Source organism: Carlito syrichta, unplaced genomic scaffold (assembly GCF_000164805.1).
Source record: "Carlito syrichta isolate Samal-C Ts95f unplaced genomic scaffold, Tarsius_syrichta-2.0.1 Scaffold308211, whole genome shotgun sequence".
Classification (NCBI taxonomy): Eukaryota; Metazoa; Chordata; class Mammalia; order Primates; family Tarsiidae; genus Carlito; species Carlito syrichta.
In genome coordinates this window covers 2,731-25,296 of record NW_007252307.1, presented here as the reverse complement: position 1 = coordinate 25,296, position 22,566 = coordinate 2,731, and the positions used below count along the sequence as shown (strand labels likewise).

The window sequence follows — 22,566 nt, the reverse complement described above, 5'->3', positions numbered from 1 at the left end:
ATCGTCTCTAACCATTCCCCTTTCCTCTTTACACTTGTCATAGTTCCCTTTTGATTGCTTCTTGCTTTATTTCAGGGTTTATAATTGTATTTATGGGGTGGGAGAAGGGCAGAGAGAAATGGGTCTGCACCAACTTTTCCAAAACAGAAGGGACAGATGATTTATTAATTACAAAGGGGAAATGATACCTTTACTCTAGGGATATCTGATGTATTTAGCACCATCAATAATGTTGGACAAACTGACATCATATAACTCCTGATATAATGCAGTGAGGACATACATCACATCAACTATGTATAATTCTTGCCAAAAAAATGTTTAAGTTGAATTTAATCAGAAAACAATCAGATAAATGCAAATTTGGGGAACATGTTTCAAGATAACTGGCCTATAGTCTTCAAGAATGTCAATGTCATTAAAAAAAAAGAGTACTGTTCTAAATTATGTAAGTCTCAGAAGGCTTATTACTAAATTCCACATTTCATTATTGGATGCTAGATAACGAAGCAAACAAATATACAAAAATTTACAGAAAAGCTTACTGGGAAAATTGAAGAAAGTTGAAAGTGGACTAAATTGAAGAAATTTGAAAATGGACTCTACATTTAAAAACTTTATGGTACCATTGTTAAATGTTTTGGTATAATAATTATACATTGGAGGCCAGACGCAGTGACTTACACCTGTAATCCCAGCACTTTGGTAGGCAGAGGCGAGAGGATTACCTGAGCCCAACGTTCGAGACCTGTCTGGGCAACATGGCAAGAGCTTGTCTCTACAGTAAATACACACATAAAAAAAAGCCAGGCATGGTGGCAAGTGCCTGTAGTTCCAGTTACTTGGAAGGCTGAGGTGGAAGGATTGCCTAAGCCCAGCAGGTTGAGGTTACGGTGGCCATGAGTGTGCCACCACACTCCAGTTCAGGCAACAGAGTGAGACTCCAACTCAAAATAATAATAATTATGATTGTATTTTGGTTACATAAGAAAATATCTTTATTCTTAGAAATGAATGCTGAAGAATTGAGGAATTAACATTTTATAATATATATAGTTTATTTTCAGATAATTCAACACAAAAATAGAATATGCTAGATAGATTATAGAAACATAGGTATATAGACAGATACATGATTGGTTGATAGGTGAATAGATAATATGGCACAGATGAAAGAAAGACGGACAAATGTTCATTGGTGAATATAGGTGGATCTCGATAGCAATACTCTTAAATTTTCTGTAGTTTGAAATTTTTTGAAGCAAAATCTTGAAGAAAAAAATAAGAAAAAATATATCAAAGCATACCCTTGTTAAAATGATCTATTTCAATTTTATCTTCTATCCTAACTTAAGACCTCAACATAAGCAGGATTGTTGCTGAGATATTGTATAAATGCAACTCTTTAATTTTTGTTATTTTACTAACTATTGGTGTATTTCTAAATAATTAAAGATAATTATTTTACTGTATAATGGTAGAGATGAAATCTAAATATTCATTTGTAAATTGATGGAAGAAGTTTATTTAACCTCAGTTTCTTGCCATGAAATCAGTTTCCTGCATTATTTCATTGTATGTCTTTTATTTATTTATTTTGTTTATTTATTTTTTTTGAGTTGGAGTCTCACTCTGTCGCCCAGACTGGAGTGCAGTGGCCGCTCCCGGCCACCACAGCCTCAACCTGCTGGGTTCCTGCGATCCTTCCGCCTCAGCCTTCCAAGTAGCCAGAATTACAGGCATGCGCTACCACGCTCGGCCAATTTTTTTTTTGATTTACTGTAGAGATGAGGTCTCGCCTGCCCAGGCGGGTATCAAACCCACGGGATCAGGCAATCCACTCACCTCAGCCTCCCAAAGTGCTGGGATTACAGGCTGAGCCACCGAGCCCGGCTTGTATGTCTTTTAAATTGTGAAATAATGTAACAATTTTAAAGCCTTCTTTGAGCAACTTTATTCATTGAGAAGTAAATAAAACAAAACAAATCAAAACACAATTTTAATCTGGATTTCTTGGCTGATAGACCTAACATGCTAAACTGGATTTAACAGCTACATTATTTTATTTGTCAAATCATTTAAAAATAATGATATTCATGATTTACTTTAGTACTATTAGTTCTTGATTAGTAGAAGGGATATACATATTGCTTTTAATGACAAATGAACATAGTCTATTTACAAGATGAATAACTTTGGGCAAGTTACTTACCCTTCCTTTTCCCTGGTTTCTTTATCTGTAATACCAAGTATAGTAGTGCCTCTTATATACCATGTTTTGACAATTAAAAGGGCTGATAACTGTAGAATAGCACCTGTTAAATGGCTCTATTTATGGGACTACTGAGTAAATCTATTAGCTACATTTTCTTTCACAGCTTTATATTTTATGTTATAAATTTAACAAAAAGTATCAAAATATTATACTTTATAATATTCTATACTTAATAAAATATACTTAATATTTTTATGTAAAATGGCAGTTTCAGTTTGAAGGCAACTTTCCTTCTTAACAAATATTGATTCTCAAAGGATCACTGTTTGAAGCAGATGTTTTACGTACTCTCTGACAATGGCTTTTGCCTACTTACTATGTATCTAAATAGTAAGGATGGCCACCTGCAAAGGAGCCAGTGGTATTCATCTGTTTATAATAAAGGAGGGGGGGAGAAAAAAATCCCTAAATGACCAACAGTGAGGGATTGAATACATGACTTATAGACCATTAATGTAACAGTCTACTATAGTGCTATTTTAAAACGGATATTGAAGGCTAAACAGGGGAAGGGTGGGAAGAAGGAAAAGGATAAAAAATCACCCATCGGGTACAATGCACACAGTGGGAGTGGTGGGTACACTTAAAACTAGACTTATTCACCACTAAACAATACATTCATGTAACCAAAAACCATTGTAACCCTAAAGCTATTGAAACAAAATCTAAAATATATATATATATATATATTCAAATCAAATATGTATGTTTACACACACATATATGGGATGGTTTTATGTATATGCATATATATGTGTATATATATGGTTTTATATGTGTGTGTGTGTGTGTGTGTGTGTGTGTGTATATACACACACATATATATATATGAGATGGGTAAAAGTTAAGTATTTCATGCAAAAGCAACATATATTCCTTCTTGAAAATGTATTTTCAATGAATAAACAGAAATCAAATGTTTATTTTTATTCATATGGCCTTTTCAAAGGCCAACATATGATCAAAATTGCCTAGGAGCCGGGTGCGGTGGCTCAGCCTATAATCCCAGCACTTTGGGAGGCCAAGGCGAGAGGATGGCCAGAGCCCAGGGTTTCGAGACCAGCCTAGGCAACTTGGTGAGACCTCATCTCTACAATAAATCACAAAAAAAACTAGCTGGGTGTGGTGGCGTACATCTGTAGTTCCAGCTATTTGGAAGGTTGAGGGGAAGGATTGCCTAAGCCCAGCAGGTCGAGGCTGCAGTAGCTGTGAGTATGCCACTGCATTCCAGCCTGGGTGACAGAGTGAGAATCCAACTAAAAAAATAAAATAAGATAAAATTGCCTATTTACAGAAAAAAATGTATATCTACTCAAATGTAAACTTAGAATTTTATTCCAGGTCTACAGCGTTTTTCTAGAACACTTGGGACTGAATGTCTTCTGTTGCATAAACTCTATTTTACATAACACCCTCGGGAGGATCTGGGGCCTCACCCTGTTATCAAATACATCAGTATTTCTACTTCATTATGTATGAGAATTCCCAATGAGTGGGATAAATAAATAATCCTCAGTGTTCAGATAAGGTTTTGCTATGAAAACAATTTCAGTTCTCAGAGCGTTTGGATTTCACAATTACAGACAAGAATTGAGAGGAAAATATCTAAATAGAGAACTAAGAGATGGAATCTCAAGCACTGCTGCTGAGTCAAGTAAGATGGGGGCTGAGGATTGAGGCTGGAGTTTCTGAAGGCAGAGGTCACTTGAATGACACTGGCTGTCACGGATAAGAGGGAATTCTCTGACACTTTGACAAGAGAGGTTTCAGTAGGTAGTAGGAATAAAATCCTATTTGGAGAAGGTTGTGTGGAGAGAGACAGTGGACACAAGACAAGTACTGTGAGGAGTTTTGCTGTCAAGTAAATGAAAGAGCAATAATAGCTGGGGGCCAGGAAGGCTTCATTATTAGAAATTTCCATTATACTCTTGTGATGCTGAGAATGATCGACTATAAGGGAACAATGCAGGGGACAAAGGGAAGTGATCAGCTTACTTAGAAGAGTGAGAGAAGAGAATCTATAGCACTGAGGGGAGGTACTTGCCCTGGGAGAAAGCATAGGCAGCTGACTCACGCCCATAGGGAAGGACAGAGGTCCTGAACTATAGACCAGCCCGGTACCCAGAGGGTCTGCTGGGAGGGAGACTGTGGAGATTCTCTTCCTCGCTGAAGCTATTTTCTCTGCAAAATAGGAAGCAGGGCCACCAGTTGAGTATACGGACAGGGAAGAAGTGTTGGAGGTTGGAAAGAAGGAAACATGAGTGATCACGGAGAAGAGAGTAGACAAGTGAACAGACAAGGCGGGCACAGCAGCATCATTGGACAGTGCCAGTATGTGCCCTGGAGTTTGGCACTCATGAATTCAGTGACACTAGCCAGTGTGGCTATGTGTTCTTCTCCAGCCTGTGTGTTCTGTTGGTTTAGCCACAGAACAGGTAAAAAGTTTGATTTAAATAGGGTAGAGTTTTGACAGGAGAGTAAAACAGGGAAAGAGAAACAAAAGCATTGAGGGTATATCTAAGGGTCCGATTACAGCGATGGGCCGTGGTTAGGGTTGAATAAGGAAAAAAAAATGAAGAACAGGAGGGCTAAGGGACAATGAACACTGGGCAGAGTCAGTGTTTTGGGGGCCCAGTTAAAGTTGAATACTAGCGATGGGAGGTGGTAGTCAGAGAGTGAAATGTCTAAATTGACATATAGATTTGCAGATAATGAGAATGAGAAGGTCTAGGATATGACAGAGGGAATGAGTGAGTGAGGTAAGGTGGAATTCAAGGCCAGTGGCAAAGAGTAGGCAAAGGAAATGAGAGGCTAGGTTTTGGGAAGAACCACCAATGCTGACACTGATTTCACCAAGACAGGAGGGGTGCTGGGGAGAGTGACAGAGAGCCAGATGTTTGCCTATTCAGGGTAAGGGGAATGACTAGGGATGAGAAAGTTATTGCTACAGAAAGATGAAACTCATCACAGTGGGAAAACAGGAGATTCAGAACTGGGAATTTTTTTTTTTAATTTTATTTTATTATAAAGATGTGGGATACAAATCAGGATTAGGTACATAGGTAATGTATGTGCAGGTAAAGTTTAGGCCTCCGACTGGTCCTCACTTCCCCTGGTAAACAGGTACCCTTTGCATTGTTATGTGCTCCTCCACCCCTTCCCTGGCAATGTCCCATGACTGCAGATTTCTCTTTTGTGCTATTGTGATCTGTGTTCAGGTCCCACTTATGAGTGAGAGCATGTGGTATTCGGTTCTTTGTTTCTGTGATTGATTGTTAAGAATGATTTCCAGTTCCATCCAATTTGCTGAGAAGTCCACGGTTTTATTCTTTTTTGTGGCTGCATAGTATTTCATTATGTGTATGTACCACATTTTCTTTATCCAGTCCACTTTTGATGGGCAGTAGGGTTGGTTCCATGCTTTTGCTATTGTGACTAGTACAGTAGTAAACATGTATGTTCATGTCTTTTTTTGTAGAATGATTTGCTTTTCTCCAGATACAGTCCCAGGAAGGGGATTGCTGGATTGTGTGGAAGGTTTTCTAGTTCTTTTAGATATTGCCACACTATTTTCCATAGAGACTGGGCTACTTTACACTCTCACCAACAATGTAGAAGCATCCCCTTTTCTCCGCAATCATGCCAGCATCTAGATCTGTAAGCAGCAGAAAATCGAGGATGACATCTCTCTCTTCTCTAGCCCCATGTGTAAGGATCATACAACCACTAAGAGAAAACAGCAACCAGCCTGCTACAGGGAGGCAGAAGTGTTAATGTAAACAGTGGTGAGTGAGTTGGGGACAGGAAGGATTTGGGGTCTTTCTCAGAACACTTAAGGTTCTGCTCCTCCTTTCCAGACTTGAACCTAAATCTTAATAACAGGATTCTTAGGACTCCTTTCCACAGAGAGGCCAAAGGGCAAAACATTGAAGGGCACAGAACTTGGGAGAATGACAGCCTAGCTCAGTCTCTCAATAGTTATCCCATCTTTGGACAGGAATGTAACCAGTCTAGGACTTAGTTTTTTTAATCCCTGAAATAGAGAATAATGCTGTTTTCATGAGGATGAAATGAGTTAAGAGATGCTAAGTACATAGTGCAATCTCTAAGTGGTAGTCAATATCATTGTGCATTTAAAGAACACACAGTGGGCTTCCTAGATATTTGTATTCCCCCCTTGAGCTATAACATCCCACAGAGAGAGAAAGGGGACACAAAGGTGGTTTTACTGAGAAAGATGGCAGTTAATATTTCAATTTGGTGCCAATATACTCAAGAAATTAATTTTGCTTTGGTTTAAAAGGAAAATTTGTAAGCCAGGATCAAGTGAAAAGGGACAGCTTAAAGGAGCCATCCTCCCACCTGTCCCCATGGGCCTGCCTGTCCACGTGTAGCCTCCCTTCATTCTGGCAATTTGTTTTCTTCCTCCTGGCTAATCTCCCTCCTGTGCTTGACCTTGCTCTATTTTATCTGATCTGAACTCATGGGATATTTTTGGTGGGAAATTGCATTATTTCTTTCTTGGACTATCTCCTAAGTCTGTTGAGTTCACCCTCACAGCCTTGGAGGCAGAAACTGCTTTTTTCTTGACTCTAGTTAGAAATTAAAGGGTTATCTCTACATTACGGCTCTTGGAGTTAAAGAGATCATAACATGTTTCATGGAATGTCCAAATGTGCTGTTTTGATCATCCATTTCACAGACAGTTATGAGTGCTTGTCATATACCCAGCATTGTATGAACTAAGCTGCAGAAATAAGACATTTAAAAAAAAATCCTTCTCCCTAACAATTACTTTGACTCTAGAATTTTTTTCATGTTGATCTTACCTAGTATCTAGCAAATTACCTGGTATTCATGTTCAATAAATATTTAACAAATGCTCTTTTTTCTCTTTGAATGTTTTTGTTTTGACACACTAAATAAAATAAGAATTAATTTAAGTAAATGCATACAGCCTTTCAATTTGAGAGATAAAAAATTCCAGAGAAATGGGAAGATTGGTAGTGAAATAGAAAAAGAAAAAACATGTAGGTATGAACATGGGAGATGAGAAATAAATGGTAGATTATAAATGTGTAACTCCTATTTATCAGTCAACAATGAACAAGACCATTTCATGAGGGTTGAAGCATTTTCTTTAGTCTCATAAAATACATGGTTTGGTCTTTAAGATAGTACAGAGCTAGAAAACCTGTGTCCTGATTAAGTCTAAAGTGTTGCCTGTCTAATATACATGAAGTCGTGGATGACTAGTACTATGTTTCATAAAATAATCATTTAAATTAGAATATGTATATCCTACATAAGTAAATGAAAGGAAAATTTGAACCTTCCAAAATGATTTTATCCATGTTCTGAAAAAATGTGTGCTTTAATTAATGTTCTTTTTTGGCTTAAAAAAAATTGTGAGTTGTGAGATACAATTTTTGTTTTAGATATTTTTAAGGCTTTTGTTCTTTGATTCCTTTGGCAGATAAACTTTTGATCTATCCACATCCTTTTAAACATCCACATGTTTAAAATTTCATGTTAGAATATTTCTAAATTACTAAGTTTGTTATCTTTGCTACATGTGCTATATACTTTCTATCATGTTCGCAATAGTCCAAATCTGACAATATCAGGCTTATATCTTTGTTCTTCGACTTCTCATGTAAAAGAGTATCCTGGAATACATTTTCTTCCTCCTTATCCTGGTTTATTTTCCTTCATACCACTTATCACCACTTGAATTCATGGCATCTATTGGGATATTCACTTGTTTATTGTTTGTTTCTTGTTACCAGGTTATGTTCACTACTGTTTCAGAAGCAATTATAAGTTTTAATGAAAACTTCTTAATGGGAAGTGGGTTTAGCATTTCTTTTAATATTTAATATAAATTTATAAATTGTAAGATTTCTTATTCATTTTGTGGCATATTTACAAACAGCAATGCTCACTTAACAAATAAAGTCAATTCGCCAGATCTATGATATTTATGGATACTATTCTTGTTTTAATAGGTGGCTGAGTTTTGTAGGAACTTCTTTAGGTTTTTGAGGCTTGATGAGCTTACTTACAAATTCAGATTACGATTTAACGAGCAATTTTAGGAAATCCATTACGCAGCTATCACAAAGTCTAAGTAAGATAGCTTAAACCAAGATTATATAGGCTTATTAAACTCAAATTTTGTTTACACTTATATTATAAATGTGGTATTATTTTTATAACTCTAAATGTGCAATGAATGCTTATTCTTTCCCCCATATAGCTAGGCAAGCCACAGCAACTGATGCCAAAGGAGGAGTCTGACAACCAAGAAAGCCTTCAGTCATTCCCCAACACATTTACTTCTCTTATGAACCTTTCTCCCTTTTATTGATCAGATACTTTATTTCCTAAGCACTCTTAATTTTGAACTTCTTGAGAATCTAAGAAGAATGTGGCATAAAAATGTCTATATATACAGACAAACAACATTTTGCACACAATTTCAACAGATTCATCATCTAGGGGTCACAGACCTCATGCTAGTGTCTCTTGTCTTAGTTTATTAGTTTTTACATATTTCCCTCACAATTACCTTTGTTTTAAACAGCATTTAACCTTTCAGGTGGTAGCTCTGTATACCAAAGTTGCTGATTCTTTTTATTTTTCCTTTTTTTTTAGAGATGAAGTCTCACCAAGTTTGGTCTTGAACCCGTGGGCTCAGGCAATCCTCTAACTTCAGTCTCCCAAAGTGCTGGGATTATAGGCATGAGCCATTGTGCCTGGCCTGATTCTTTTACTATAACGTTGTGTTTGGGGAACCTAGGGAAAGAAGTTTAGGTAAGGTATATCGTTAAAAAAAAAAAAAGTTCCAAGAGAAAAATTGGAGTAAGTTTCTACCCATAAGACTTTCAAGGTTTATTACACCATTTATGTAATTATTTTTAATTTAATGGTGAGATTCTAGCCTATCAGGCATCTATTATTCTGCATGGAAGCATAGGTAAGGTATATTGTTTAAAAAAAAAAGTTCCAAGAAAAAAATTGGGGTAAGTTTCTTCCCATATGACTCTCAAGATTTATTATGTCATTTGTTTAATTCTTTTTAATTTAATGGTGAGATTCTAGCCTATCAGATATCTATTATTCTTATGAAAAGGAAAGCTGGCTATGTACTAAAGAGGGAGTATTGTGTAACAGACGCTCAAATAAGACTTAATATAGTGGGGAAACAACTGAGATAGGAACAGGGGCAAAAAAATAAAGTTAAGACTATAAACAATTCTTGTCAATAAACTTAATTGAGCAGATGTCTAGTGACAGCCTGTGCCTTCTTCACTCGTGTAACAGATGTCAACTGACATAAAAAATGTGCCAGTCCCACTGGGGAGTAGGGAAGAAAAATGGATAAAGTCATACTTGAAAATTAAGTTTTCTCTTTTAGAAGTCTACACTATCATTTTGTCTGTCAGTGTTTAGAGTATAGTACAAGTACATTGCTATTTAAGGGCAAATGCTAACACTATAGTTACAGACTTTATAGTCGTTTAAAAAATTATTTTCAACCCCTTCTTATTCATCTAAATCAAATCTAATGCTTTGTGAATTACTGGCATAAATTCAGAAATCCTGTTTGGTATTAGAAGATGAGAGAAACATAATTTGTAGCCCATAGTTCATTGCTGTTCCTTAAATTTGATTCAGATATGCATGTAATTTTTCTACTCTAATGGGGCCTCTGGGCAGAATTTCACCACTTTCTTCATATCATAAGTTAATATTTCAACTCATAATTTAAAAATAGAAAACAAAGCAGAAAACAACTTTTCAAAACAAATATTTTAAAGAGATTATCATGGACTGACTTTTCTGGGTAAGGAAGTCAACTAGGATTAGAGAAACGATTACAATTTATTGAGTATTCAAGCAGGAATAAGAGCTCACTGTAGCTGGGAAGAAAATAAAATGCACTAACATTTGCAATAAATAGTTCTGATTATTATTATGACTAAGTGAAAGTAAAATGAAAGTCGACATTACTCTATTTTACATTTAAGAACTAAAGATCTACCAATGAATAAAGATTAAGGTCTAGTGAGTTTCATAAGTCTGGTATTAAAAATAAAATTACCTTCGTTGACAGATGAAATTGAACTGGCATTTTGCAAAGAAGTTAAATGGGTTTTTATAAATGGTTTTCTTCTCCTTATACAGGACACTTCAACTATTTAAATAATTTAAAAGTTATTTCTCATGGAAATAGAATCGATTTTCTATATGCCTGAAGCACCTTAATGAATGTTCTGAATTTTCTTCCCTCCAGTGATAAGTCAAAGCAAAGAATCCCTGAAAGCTATTACATTGTAGAAAATATAATTTTCTCCTTGAGAAAGAATAGTTATTGGTTGCTGCTAAATTTAACATAGAAAATACCAAGTTACAGTAGCTATGCTATGCATAGGAAAAACTCTTCTGTGGTGGTCAGCTAGTAACACTCATAGAAAGTTTAAGCTCCTGTCACTTTTAAATTCATGAGCATTTAACTGTTTTCTCAATCTCCTATAAGCCATGGCTTCCATAATGCTTTTCAACCTAGAGACTTTGTAGAAGTTTTCATTTTGCTTTGAGTTTTCCTCATCACAACTGGGATTACAGAAAAAATTATTCTGAATACAGTTTTTCTAATATATATGATATGAACATTTCAACATTACTCCACTTCTACCAGTAATGAACACTTAATATGGACACTTAAGGAAAATCTCCCACCACAATTTTGAGAATCAGGGGTTTGAGTAAAATGAAAGAAATACAGACTTTGAAATCCACAACTCATAATAGTTTCAAATATTAAACAAAGAAAATGTAAATAATTAATCACAGTTATCAAACTCAAAACTGAACTTTTTTAGCCAAAGTTTTACTCCTTTATAGTACACACTAACTCTACTTCCATGGTCTAGTATACATTTAATCATCAGAAACCTGAAGATTAGCTATATCTTTCTGGTGCACTAGAAGTACCCTCTCTCAGAACTCTCACTGGGAAGATGGTGACGGAGTCAGGTAGACTATGCAAGTCCCAGTGTGAGTGAGTGAGTGTATGGAAAGTTTTGCATACGTGTCTGTAAGTGGGTATGTGAGTAGGGACTTGGGAGCAAGTGACCAGGCCAGGGAGTTGGTGTCACAGCTGCTTTGCTTGAACCCTAGCACTGCCCTGGGTACAGAAGCCAAACACCATTTTTAAAAAAAATCAGCAAAGCCCTTTCCAGGAAGAAGCTGCCAGGAATGACTGCTGGCTCCAGGCTCTGCCTTACCAACACAGCACCTGGCTGGACTCTGGCAGCAAAGGCTGCAGAGGAAGCACAACAAGGGATCCCAGAGGCAGAACCCCACTGGAGCCGATGAAAAAGGCATCCTGTCACCATCTTGAAAACAGGGCAAGGAAGTGCTCTGGCTTGCTCACCACAGACGGACAGACCTGATTTCTGCGACCAGAGGATTAATTACTCAGGGATTGATGGTGACTCAGAGAGAATATCCTGAAAGCACAAACTCTGGAGGGACAGGATGAGTGCAGAGTCTCAGGCACCCCACTCCCTATCCTGATTCATCCACGGGACAAAGAGTGTGACCAGAAAAGGAAAAGGAAGACTTCAGAAGACATCAGCAGTGAGCTGGGGCTGACCCAACCCCCTCCTCCCCAGCAGTCCTCTGAATGTCAGACCCACATGACTGGGGAGTGACTGAGAGAGACGAACCAGGTGGAGTCTGGATGTCAGCCATGACAGGAGGACTCCACTTCAGGATAAACCCGGCTGAGGCACTCCCCACCTCCCACCAGTACCCGGGGAAGAGACAATCTCGAGACTCTTCACTGGAGAAGATCCTCCTGACCATACAGGGGGAGGGGAGGGCTGAAGCCCCACTCACACCCACCACCCCTTTCTTCTTCCCCAGTGGATACCGGGGAGATTGCAGCTAAGGCTGCATCTCTGCAGGAGACATCAGAAGGGGGTACCTGTGAGCAGCTGAGAGGAACAATTATGGAACCTGCCACAAGAAGGCAGGAGGGCAGGTTGTTGTTTTTTCTGGTTTTTTGTTTTGTTTTGTTTTGGTTTGTTTTTCTTAACTTTTTTCTTTTCCTTTGTGCATGAATGTATATGTGAGGATTCTATCTGCATTCCCCCCATCTTTTTTTTCTTTCTTCTTCCTTCATTTTTTGTTTTCTGTTTATGAGTGTATGTGAATGATTGAGTGTTCATCTTTCAGCTTTTTAAATTTGTTTGGGTTTTTTGTTCTCTTTTTTTAGTTTAATGTATGTGTGAATGTATGTGTGAGGGTTTGATTTGGAATTCCTTTTTTTCTTTTCTCTTTTTTTCTTCTCCTTTTGTTTTGTGTTGAGTGTGTGTGTGTGTGTGTGTGTGTGTGTGTGTGTGTCGTGTGTGTGTATTCAGCTTTTTATTTGTTTGTTTGTTTTCCTTTTTTTCTTATTTGTTTTGATTCTCTCTGTGTGTGTATTTAATTGGTTTTTTTGCTAGTGGTTTCTGCTTTTGTTTTTAAGTGTTTTTTTAATTTTTAATTTTTGCTGGTCTTATTTCATTCTACTTTTCTCTGTTTCTTCACTGCTTTACTGTATCTTGGACTCAGAGGGTACACACATGTACCAACTGCATCATAATATAGAGTGGTGGTGGGGAGTGGTCTCAGGGAACTCATACTACAATCAGTGAACATTGTGATTTGCAAGTCGTTTCTGAATCCTAACTCGCCATCCTCTTCCTTATCTGACTCTCAAAACTACAAGAGACAACAAAGCTTTGCCCCCACAGCCCTGTTTCAAAAGAGAACAAGTTCAGAGCCTTGACCAGGGAAGAATAGAGGGCTGAGCAAACATCAGAAGTGAAAACCTCTCACACTGCCACTGAATAATGGAACTAAAGAGAAAATAAAGAGATTGGTCACAAATGAGGACAAATCAACAGAAGAACCCAGGTAATTCCCAGTGCAACAAAGAGAAAATATCTGAAAAATCAGACCTCAGAGTCCCAACAAGTAAGTCACTAAGGAATGATCCCAGAATACAACAGGGATTAGGGAATGATTGGAAAAAGTGAATAAGACTCAAGAAAGCCAAGATGCAACACTAAAAGAACTGATAACTGAGATTTTGGCCATAAAAAAATTTCCTCCAAGAAATAAATAACAAGATGATAAAGATGGAAAGCAGAATTAATTAAGCAGAAGAAAGAATCTCAGAACTTGAAGACCAGAACATGGAATTAACCTGAACTGTACAAAAAACATAGAAAGGAAACTCAGAAAGAAAGAACAAAGCATACAAGAGATGTGTGATTATATCAAGAGGCTGAAACTACACCTGACTGGTATCCCAGAAGAAGAAAGGGAAAGGGAAAACACCTTGGAACAAGTATTCCAGGAGGTTATCCAAGAAAACTTTCCCCATCTCACCAGAGATGTGACCATCCAAACACAAGAGATATAGAGAACCCCAGCAAGACATCAAATAAGAAGACCAACCCCTAGACACATGTAATTCACCTACACAAAGTAGGAACAAAAGAAAAAGTCCTAAAGGCAACAATAGAGAAAGGTCAGATTACCTACTGGGGAAAGAATAGCAGCAGACCTACTGGCAGAAACACTACAAACTAGAAGGAACTAGAGTCCAATATTTGAAGTTGTTAAAGGTTAAACAATTTCAAACAAGAATTCCCTACCCAGCCAAGCGCAGATTCACCCATGATAGAGAATTAAAATCCTTCCCAGACATCCAATCCCTAAGAGATTATGCAGCTTTCAGACCAGCTCTACAAGAAATGCTTAAAAAGGTATTAAGCACAGAGGAAAGAAAAAAAGAATGACCACATACTTCCAAAGAGAACAGGAGAACACAGAATCAACAGAGACTGCATCACGATTGCACACTTGAAAACACACACATACATCAACCCAAAAGTTAAAAGAAAACAAAGAAAAAACTATAAGAATCTCATGGCAGGAATAAACCACATTTCAATAGTAGGCCTGAATGTGAATGGACTAAATGCACCACTGAAAAGACACAGAATGGCAAACTGGATGAAAAACCATGATCCAATAATTTGCTGCATCCAGGAAACTCATCTTACCACTAGGGATACACACAGACTCAAAGTTAGAGGATGAAAAACAAATTTCCATGTGAATGGATCACCAAAGAAGATAGGAGTCACGATCTTAATATCAGACAAAACAACCATCAAGCTATCAAAAAAGATACAAAAGGACACTACATAATGATAAAAGGTTTAATTAAATAAGAAACATCTATCCTAAACATATATGCACCCAACACAGGAGCACCAGTATGTATAAAGCAACTACTAAGTAAACTAAAAAAAGGAGATTGACTCTAACACTATTATAGCTAGGGACTTAAATGCTCCACTAACAACCCAAGATAGATCATCAAGACAAAAATTAACTAAGAGATTCAGAATCTCAACTTGACACTTGACCAAATGGACTTAATAGTTACCTACGAACAATTCACCCAACAACCACAGAATATACATACTACTTATCACCACATGGAACATATTCCAAGATCGATCACATCATCAGACATAAATCAAGCATAAACAAATTTCATAAGATCAGAATACAGCCATGCACCTTCTCAGAACACAGTGGAATAAAAATAAGTATCAACACTAACAAAATGCCCCCCAAACCCAGAAAGACATGCACACTAATCAACATGATGCTGAATGATTACTGGGTCAACCCAGAAATCAAAACAGAAATTAAAAAATTCCTGGAAACAAATGAAAACAAAGAAACATCATACCAAAACCTCTGGGGTGCCATGAAAACAGTTATAAGAGGGGAATTTACATCTCTGCAAACACACATCAAGAAAATGGAAAGATCACAAGTCAATTGCCTAACAAATCACCTAAGGGGACTGGAGAGACAAGATCACCAAAATCTGAACTTTAGCAGAAGAATCTAGATCACCAAAGTAAAAGCCCCAATATGGGACACAGAAGACAAAAATATCGCAGAAAAAATCAACAAAACAAAAAGTTGGTTCTTTGAAAGAATAAACAAGATTCTTTCACCCCTAGCCAGAATGACCAAGAAAAGAGAGAAAAAGCCCAAATAAACACAATCAGAATTACAAAAGATCAAATCACCACTGACTCCAAAGAAATGTAAAAGATTATCAGAGACTATTATGCACACCTATATGGAAACAAACTTGATAACCTATATGAAATGGAGGACTTTCTGACATCACACCACCTCCCACAGTTGAAACAAGAAGACATTGAGAAACTAATAGACCAATAACAACCCAGGAAATTGACTCCATTATAAGAAAACTATCTCCCAAAAATTCCTGAACCAGATAAATTTCCAGCGGAATTCTACAAAACATATAAGGAGGAGCTGATACCGATCCTATTGAAAGTATTCCAGGCAATTGAGAAAGACAAATTCTTCCCAGATCATTTTACAAAGCTAACATCACATTGATACCCAAACTGGGTAAAGATCCAAAAAAAAAGAGAGAGAGAGAGAGAGAACTACAGGGCAACATGTCTGATGAACATAGATGTAAAAATTCACAACAAGATTCTAGCAAATTGGATCCAACAACACATCTCAAAATCATCTACCATACAGGGAGACACCTCTTGTCAACAAGGGTGCCTGAACGAAGCATATTTGTATACCTAACCCTTAATTGTACCCCACAATATCATAATAAAAATATTGATTATTAAAAAAAAAAAAGAAAAAAAAATCATCTACCATGACCATGTAGGTTTCATCCCTGGGATGCAGGGCTAGTTCAACATCTGCAAGACCATACATGTAATTAAATACATAAACAGATGTAAAAACAAGAACCACATGATTATGTCATTAGATGCAGAAGAAACTTTCGATAAAATCCAGCATCTCTTCTTGATAAAAACCCTTGGACATGTAGGCATAGAAGGAACATACCTCAAAAAAGAAAGTACCATCTATGACAAATCCACAGCCAACATATTGCTAAAATGGACAGAAACTAGAAGTATTTCCCCTGAAAACTGGAACAAGACAAGGCTGCCCACTCTCATGCCACCTGTTCAACATTGTGTTGGAAGTCTTAGTTAGAGGAATTAGACAAGAAAAGGAAATCAAGGGTATTCAATATAGGAGAAGAAGTTATCTCTCTTTGCTGACAACATGATTCTATACCTCGAAAATCCAAAAGAATCTGTCAAAAACCTCCTTGCATTGATAAAGGACTTTGGCAAAGTCAGGGGGTACAAAAAATGTGCAAAAGACAGTCTCATTTTTATACACCAACAACAAACAGGCAGAAAACGAAATAAAAAGCACAATTCCACTCACAATAACCACCAAAAAAAAAAGTGAAATACCTCAGCATCTTCCTAACCAGAGAAGTGAAAGACCTTTACAATGAAAACTACCAAACACTGCTCAAAGAAATCCAAGAAGACACAACCAAATGGAAAAATAAATATTCCATGCTCAAGGATAGGAAGAATTGACATTGTTAAGATGTCCATCCTACCAAAGACAATCTACAGATTCAAAGCAATACCCATTAAATTGCCAATATCATTCTTCTCAGACCTGGAAATGACAATATGGATATGCATATGGAAACATAAATGACCATGAATAGCCAAAACAATCCTTAGCAATAGAAACAAAGTGGGAGGTATCACACTTCCAGACGTTAAACTTTACTATAAGGCTACAATAATCAAAACAGCTTGGTGTTGGTACAAGAATAGCCTTATGGACCAATGAAACAGGATAGAGAGTTTGGAAGCAAAACCTCAATTTCTTAACCAGCTCATCTTTGACAAAGCCTCCACCAACAACCACTGGGGAGAGAAGAATCTATTCAGTAAATGGTGCTGGGAAAACTTACTGACCACATGCAGAAGATTGAAACAGGTCCTCTACCTATCACCATACACAAAAATCAACTCTAAATGGATCAAAGACCTAAATGTAAAACCTCAAACTATAAGAATCTTAGAAAAGGCAGGAGACACCCGTACAGAAACTGGAGTAGGGAACTAATTCCTGATCAAAACCCTAAATCCCCATAACTTAAGAGATAAGATAGACAAGTGGGGCCTCATTAAACTAAAAAGCTTCTGCAAAGTAAAAGAAACCATCGAGAGAGCAAGGAGTCAGCCCACAGAAGGGAAAAAAATATTTGCCAACTTGTATGTCTAACAGAGGCCTAACATCCAAGATCTACAAGAAACACAACCGTGCCAAAAGGAAAAAAACAAACAGCCCCATTAAAAAGTGGGCAAAAGACACGAATAGAATATTCTCTAAAGAAGATTAAAAAAAAAAGATAAAGAAGGCAGTCAATAGACACATAAAAAAGCACTCAACTTTATTTTCATCAGAGAATTGCAAATCAAAACCACATTGAGCTACTACCTAACCCCAGTAAGAATGGCCATCATTAATAAAACAAACAACAACAGATGCTGGGGAGGATGAGGAGAAAAGGGAACACTTCTATTCTGGTGGGAATGCAAACTAGTTCAACATCTATGGCAAACAGTGTTGCAGTATCTAAAAGAAGTAGAAATTGGCCTTCCGTATGACCCAGCAATCCCCCTACTGGGAGAAACTCAAACCACTCTACCAAAAAGATACCTGCACATGAACGTTTATTGTAGCACTATTAACAATAGCAAAAACATGGAACCAACTGTACTTCCCATCAAAATCGGACTGAATTAAAAAAATGTGGTACAAGTACATGATAGAATATAACGCAGTCATAAAGAAGAACAAACATGGACTTCGCAGCAACTTGGGTGGATTTAGAGTCTATCATGTTCAGTGATTTATCACAAAAACAAAGAACTGAGTACCTCATGTTCTCACTCATAAGTGGACCCTGAACCTTTACCATAATACTATAAGAAAGAGATTGGCAGTAGCAGGGTGGACAGTGGCAGGGATTGGCATTTGGGGGGGGGTGGGACACATAGCATCAAAAAGGGTACCTGATCTCAAACCAGGCAAAGTGGAGACCAAAGAATTCCCAAACTTTACCTGTACAATGCTCATTTGTATACCTAATCCTGAATTATACCCACATCTGTAAAATAAAAGAAAAAAAAAGTACCCTCTCTCCAGTACTTAACAGTGAGCCACTTCCTACCTAATATTATAGTAGGTCCTGACTAAGAGTCCGTGTCCTTGAAATTATTTCTCTGTATGGTTTTAATCACACACAAAAAGGTGATTTCCTAGGTTTGAAGACAAAAAACCAATATAAAACAGAGCAATTAATATTTTATTCTATGAAGAGTCTAACAATATTCTACATAAAATTTCTAAAACAGGATTTCATCAAAATCATGCACTTGGGTTTATTTTCCCTTTACCTCTTAATAACTGATAATATATAATCTTTGCAGACATTACATCTCACCTTCCTGCAGGGCTAGATCCACTATCTTCACTTTCCCATTGGTCATTTTTACTTCTTGGAATTGGAGGTTGTAGCATTTCAGCAGCTAGTGGATCAGCATCATTTTCTTCTCTACCAATCCATTCTCCAATCACACGGGGCCTCAGAAGAGAAGAATTAAAAGCCAGTGTTTCCTGAAGAGAAGAAAAGAATGTCTTGCCTTAGATTGCTTTTTCTTGTTAACAGAACAACAGGGATATAGTCTTTTTTTTTTTTTGAGTCGGAGTCTCACTTCATCACCCAGGCTGGAGTGCAGTGGCACGCTCACGGCCACCCCATCGTCGACCTGCTGAGCTCTAGCAATCCTTTCGCCTCAGTCTTCCAAATAGCCAGAACTACAGGCATGCACTACCACGCCCGGCTAATTTTTGATTTATTGTAGAGACAAGGTCTCGCCAAGTTGCCAGGGTTGGTCTCGAACCCATGGGATCAGGCAATCCACTTGCCTTGGCCTCCCAAAATGCTGGGATTATAGGTTGAGCCACCAAGCCCGGCCAGGGATATTATAGTCTTATCTAGAGTTTTGACTGCTAACTCAAACCAAAATGCTCTTTTATTCTTTCTTAGTTGACATAAAACTTCAGTTCTTTCCATCTCTATGAGATGATTTACTTGTTGTATGTGATTTATGCTGATTTCTAAGGTCACTGTCATAAAGAATTCAGGAGTGAACCCTTTGATTTGAATTTGGAAGGATGCCTGTGTGTTCTCAGGAAGGAGGTGCAGGACGAGCACTCCTGGTAGAAGGAAAAGAATATTGTAGACTTCACATAGGGAAAGAGCTTGGTGTTGCTCCTGGAAAATGGTAAATAACTTGGCAGATGGAAATTGGCTTGGAGTTAGGGTACAGGGCTGGAAGAATGCATTGCCTCTAATTGTGAAGCATTTGGGACCTTTAGAGATCCAGTAGAAGTTCAAAGCAGGGCATTATCAATGACAGATATGTTATGCCAACTCAAAAAATGTTAAAGTAATCTCTTTTCATAGACTTGGATATAATGCAGCTATTAAAATGATACTGCAGGAGAATACTGAGTACATGTAATTGCTAGGGATATTTTGCTAAGTGAAAAAGAACTAATTTAAAAAGTTTCTATAGTATGATCTAATTTTTGTTAAATTCATATAGGTGTATATTTACTAATATACATTTACAAATCCCTCATTTACTAATTCATTCATTTATTCATTCTCTTATATGTATTAAGACTTATGATGTGCAAAGAACTGTTTGAAATGCTTAGGAAAACAATGGTGAATAAGACCAAAATTTAATAGTGGTTTTAACCGAATGGAAGAACTGCAGGTAAATTTACTTTCTTCTTTTGGCAGTCCAATGTCTTTTCAATATTCTATAGTAAAAATGTACTCATTTTGTAACAAGAAAAATGTATTTTGAATACATCTTCATCTGAGAAATACCAGCCTTGTTTAAATTATATTTAATGATAAATTTTAGTTTTGGAGAATTCCCTAAAAATTCAGACCTGGTGTTCTGAGTCTTTACAAATCACAAAAATATTATACAAATCCAATACAGAATACAATGCAAATATAATATTATAACATATACACATAATAAATAATTAACAAATACAATACTAAAAACAATATATAAAATAGTATTTAAGACATGTATGATGAGCATTTCTTCAAATAACAGCAAGTGATAGAAAATAGTTAAATATCTTAATATTGATCTAGTTCTACATGAAAATATAGCAGGTAAATTTCAGTAACCATGTCTGTAAAGCTTAGCACCTAATTTAAACTCCTTCTATATTTATGTTCTTGGTGTCAGGAAATCAAAGCACTACAATGGATTTCAGCTGTGAAATTATGCATTCAAATTAAAGTTTTGGAATAACTGCCACAATTTTATATAATTTGAAGTACAGGGATTAAAATTAATATAGTCACTTTTAAAAACAGATTAAGGTGAAGATATATTTCAGAATAAAAAACGTATGAATACATTTACAGCTTCTGAATGCTTTTCAGCCTTTGGAATGCTATTCTCTGAATTGTATTTTCTCCTACTGTAAAATGGGAATGATAAGAATTATAAAATTTGTTGTAGGAAATGTATTCATAGGTAACAGACTTGAAATAAAAAATTCTGTGCATATGCTACATGCAATTATTTAGGGATGCAGACTGCATTCAAACCATTTCTATATATTTGATGTATCACTGCTAGAATTGGCAAGTTTTCTAAGAGTAGATATTTAGTAGTAAATATGGGCAGAGTAACAAAGCAGAGAACTGATGGTGCAGGCTTTTCTCCTATAAGGCTTTATTTTATGAATATTATGTTTGAAAGTTTGAATAATTAATCCAATGTTATTAATCTCATTTAGATATAGTGCAGAATTGGGCCTGTAGATTTGTCTTGCTATAGACTCAAAGGAGATAAGAATTGGAACAAATAAATTGACTGGAACAACAAAAATAAGTGAGTTTAGGAACCATAAACAAAAAAATAGAAATAGGCTTTCAAGTTTGGTATGATCAAAAAGTTGAGAACTGCAGAGAATCAGAAATAACTCTTTGGTTGCTTACTGGGAAATTAAATGAAATGATAGATGCCGAGGCTGTTGGGAAGCAGAATGCAGGGAGAAGATAAATGGTGTGATATTCAGGATTATTTAACTCCAGCTGGCTGCAGAAATTTAGTGAGAAATAGCTGACAAGCAAAAGCAATACAAAGAGGTACAAATAGAATCAGAGGAGTTAGAACGTGAGTATCCTATAGGTCAAAAAATGAGACTCTACTGTTTTTATTTTTTCTGAATGTGCAAAGTTCATTATATTTCTACTGTTCTAGTGTTTATAAAAAGGTGGACTCAAAGAGTACTTTCCTCTTTTAAAAATATATATCTCGTTGAATCTGTAGATTGCCTTTGGTACCAACATCATTCTTCTCACACCTGGAAATGACAATACAGAAATTCATATGGAATTATAAACGACCATGAATAGTCAAAACAATCCTTAGCAAAAGAAACAAGGCGAGCGCATGCCTGTAATTCCGGCTGCTCGGAAGGCTGAGGCGGAAGGATCGCCGGAGCCCAGCAGGTTGAGGCTGCAGTGGCCGGGAGCAGCCACTGCACTCCAGTCTGGGCGACAGAGTGAGACTCCAACTCAAAAATAAAATAAAATAAATTAGGGGGATGCGGCAAGATGGCGACAGGGCAACCCGGCGTCTAAAGCCCTCTGCAAGGGAGATCTGCAGTGGGTCTCTGACTCTTGCCCTGGGGGGCTGGGGACCCCAGCATCGCAGCCTGCTCTACAGATAGAGCTCGGCCGCTGCCATTGGAACGACTGACAGTTTTGACTGCATTCCAAACGGTCCCACCGCCACCGCCGCCCCTCCCCCCACCGCCGCTGCCATTGCCGGCACCGGCGCCACTGCCGCAGCGGCTTCTGGGAGGGGTAGCATATCGCACTACGCAGCCCGAGGACATCCACAACGAACCGCTTCAGGGAAGATCTGCTGGGATCGCTGCCACCTATCCTGCCTCCGAGACTGTCCTGCCGGCCCGGCGTGGGGCTCCTGTTGCCTGCTCGGAGGGAGGCAGCCATCTTCTTCCTGTCCTGCCCCACCCGCTCTGGGGCAAGCAGATGAGACAGCACCACCTGCTGGCGATTCAAGGTAACAACACCGAAACGGGAGAAACAAGCTTGATAAAGACATAGACCAAACTGCTGAAAGGAAGGTTAATCTGAACTGTCCTTCACAGCAGATCAGGGGCAATTGACTCTAACTGCA

At 37.4% G+C, this 22,566-nt stretch overlaps 1 protein-coding gene across 1 annotated transcript in view; it reads right to left on the bottom strand.

Annotated features, from left to right (window-relative positions):
* Positions 1-22,261, bottom strand: part of LOC103267715 (uncharacterized protein C8orf34-like) — a 318,318-nt gene extending 296,057 nt beyond the window's left edge. The window contains exons 1-2 of the mRNA XM_021716164.1: positions 22,088-22,261; positions 18,756-18,928 (exon numbers count right to left, since the gene is read on the bottom strand). Coding sequence (XP_021571839.1) covers positions 18,756-18,928; positions 22,088-22,261 — 347 coding nt within the window. The remainder of the gene's footprint in view (positions 1-18,755; positions 18,929-22,087) is intronic.
* Between the last annotated feature and the right edge of the window lie 305 nt (positions 22,262-22,566).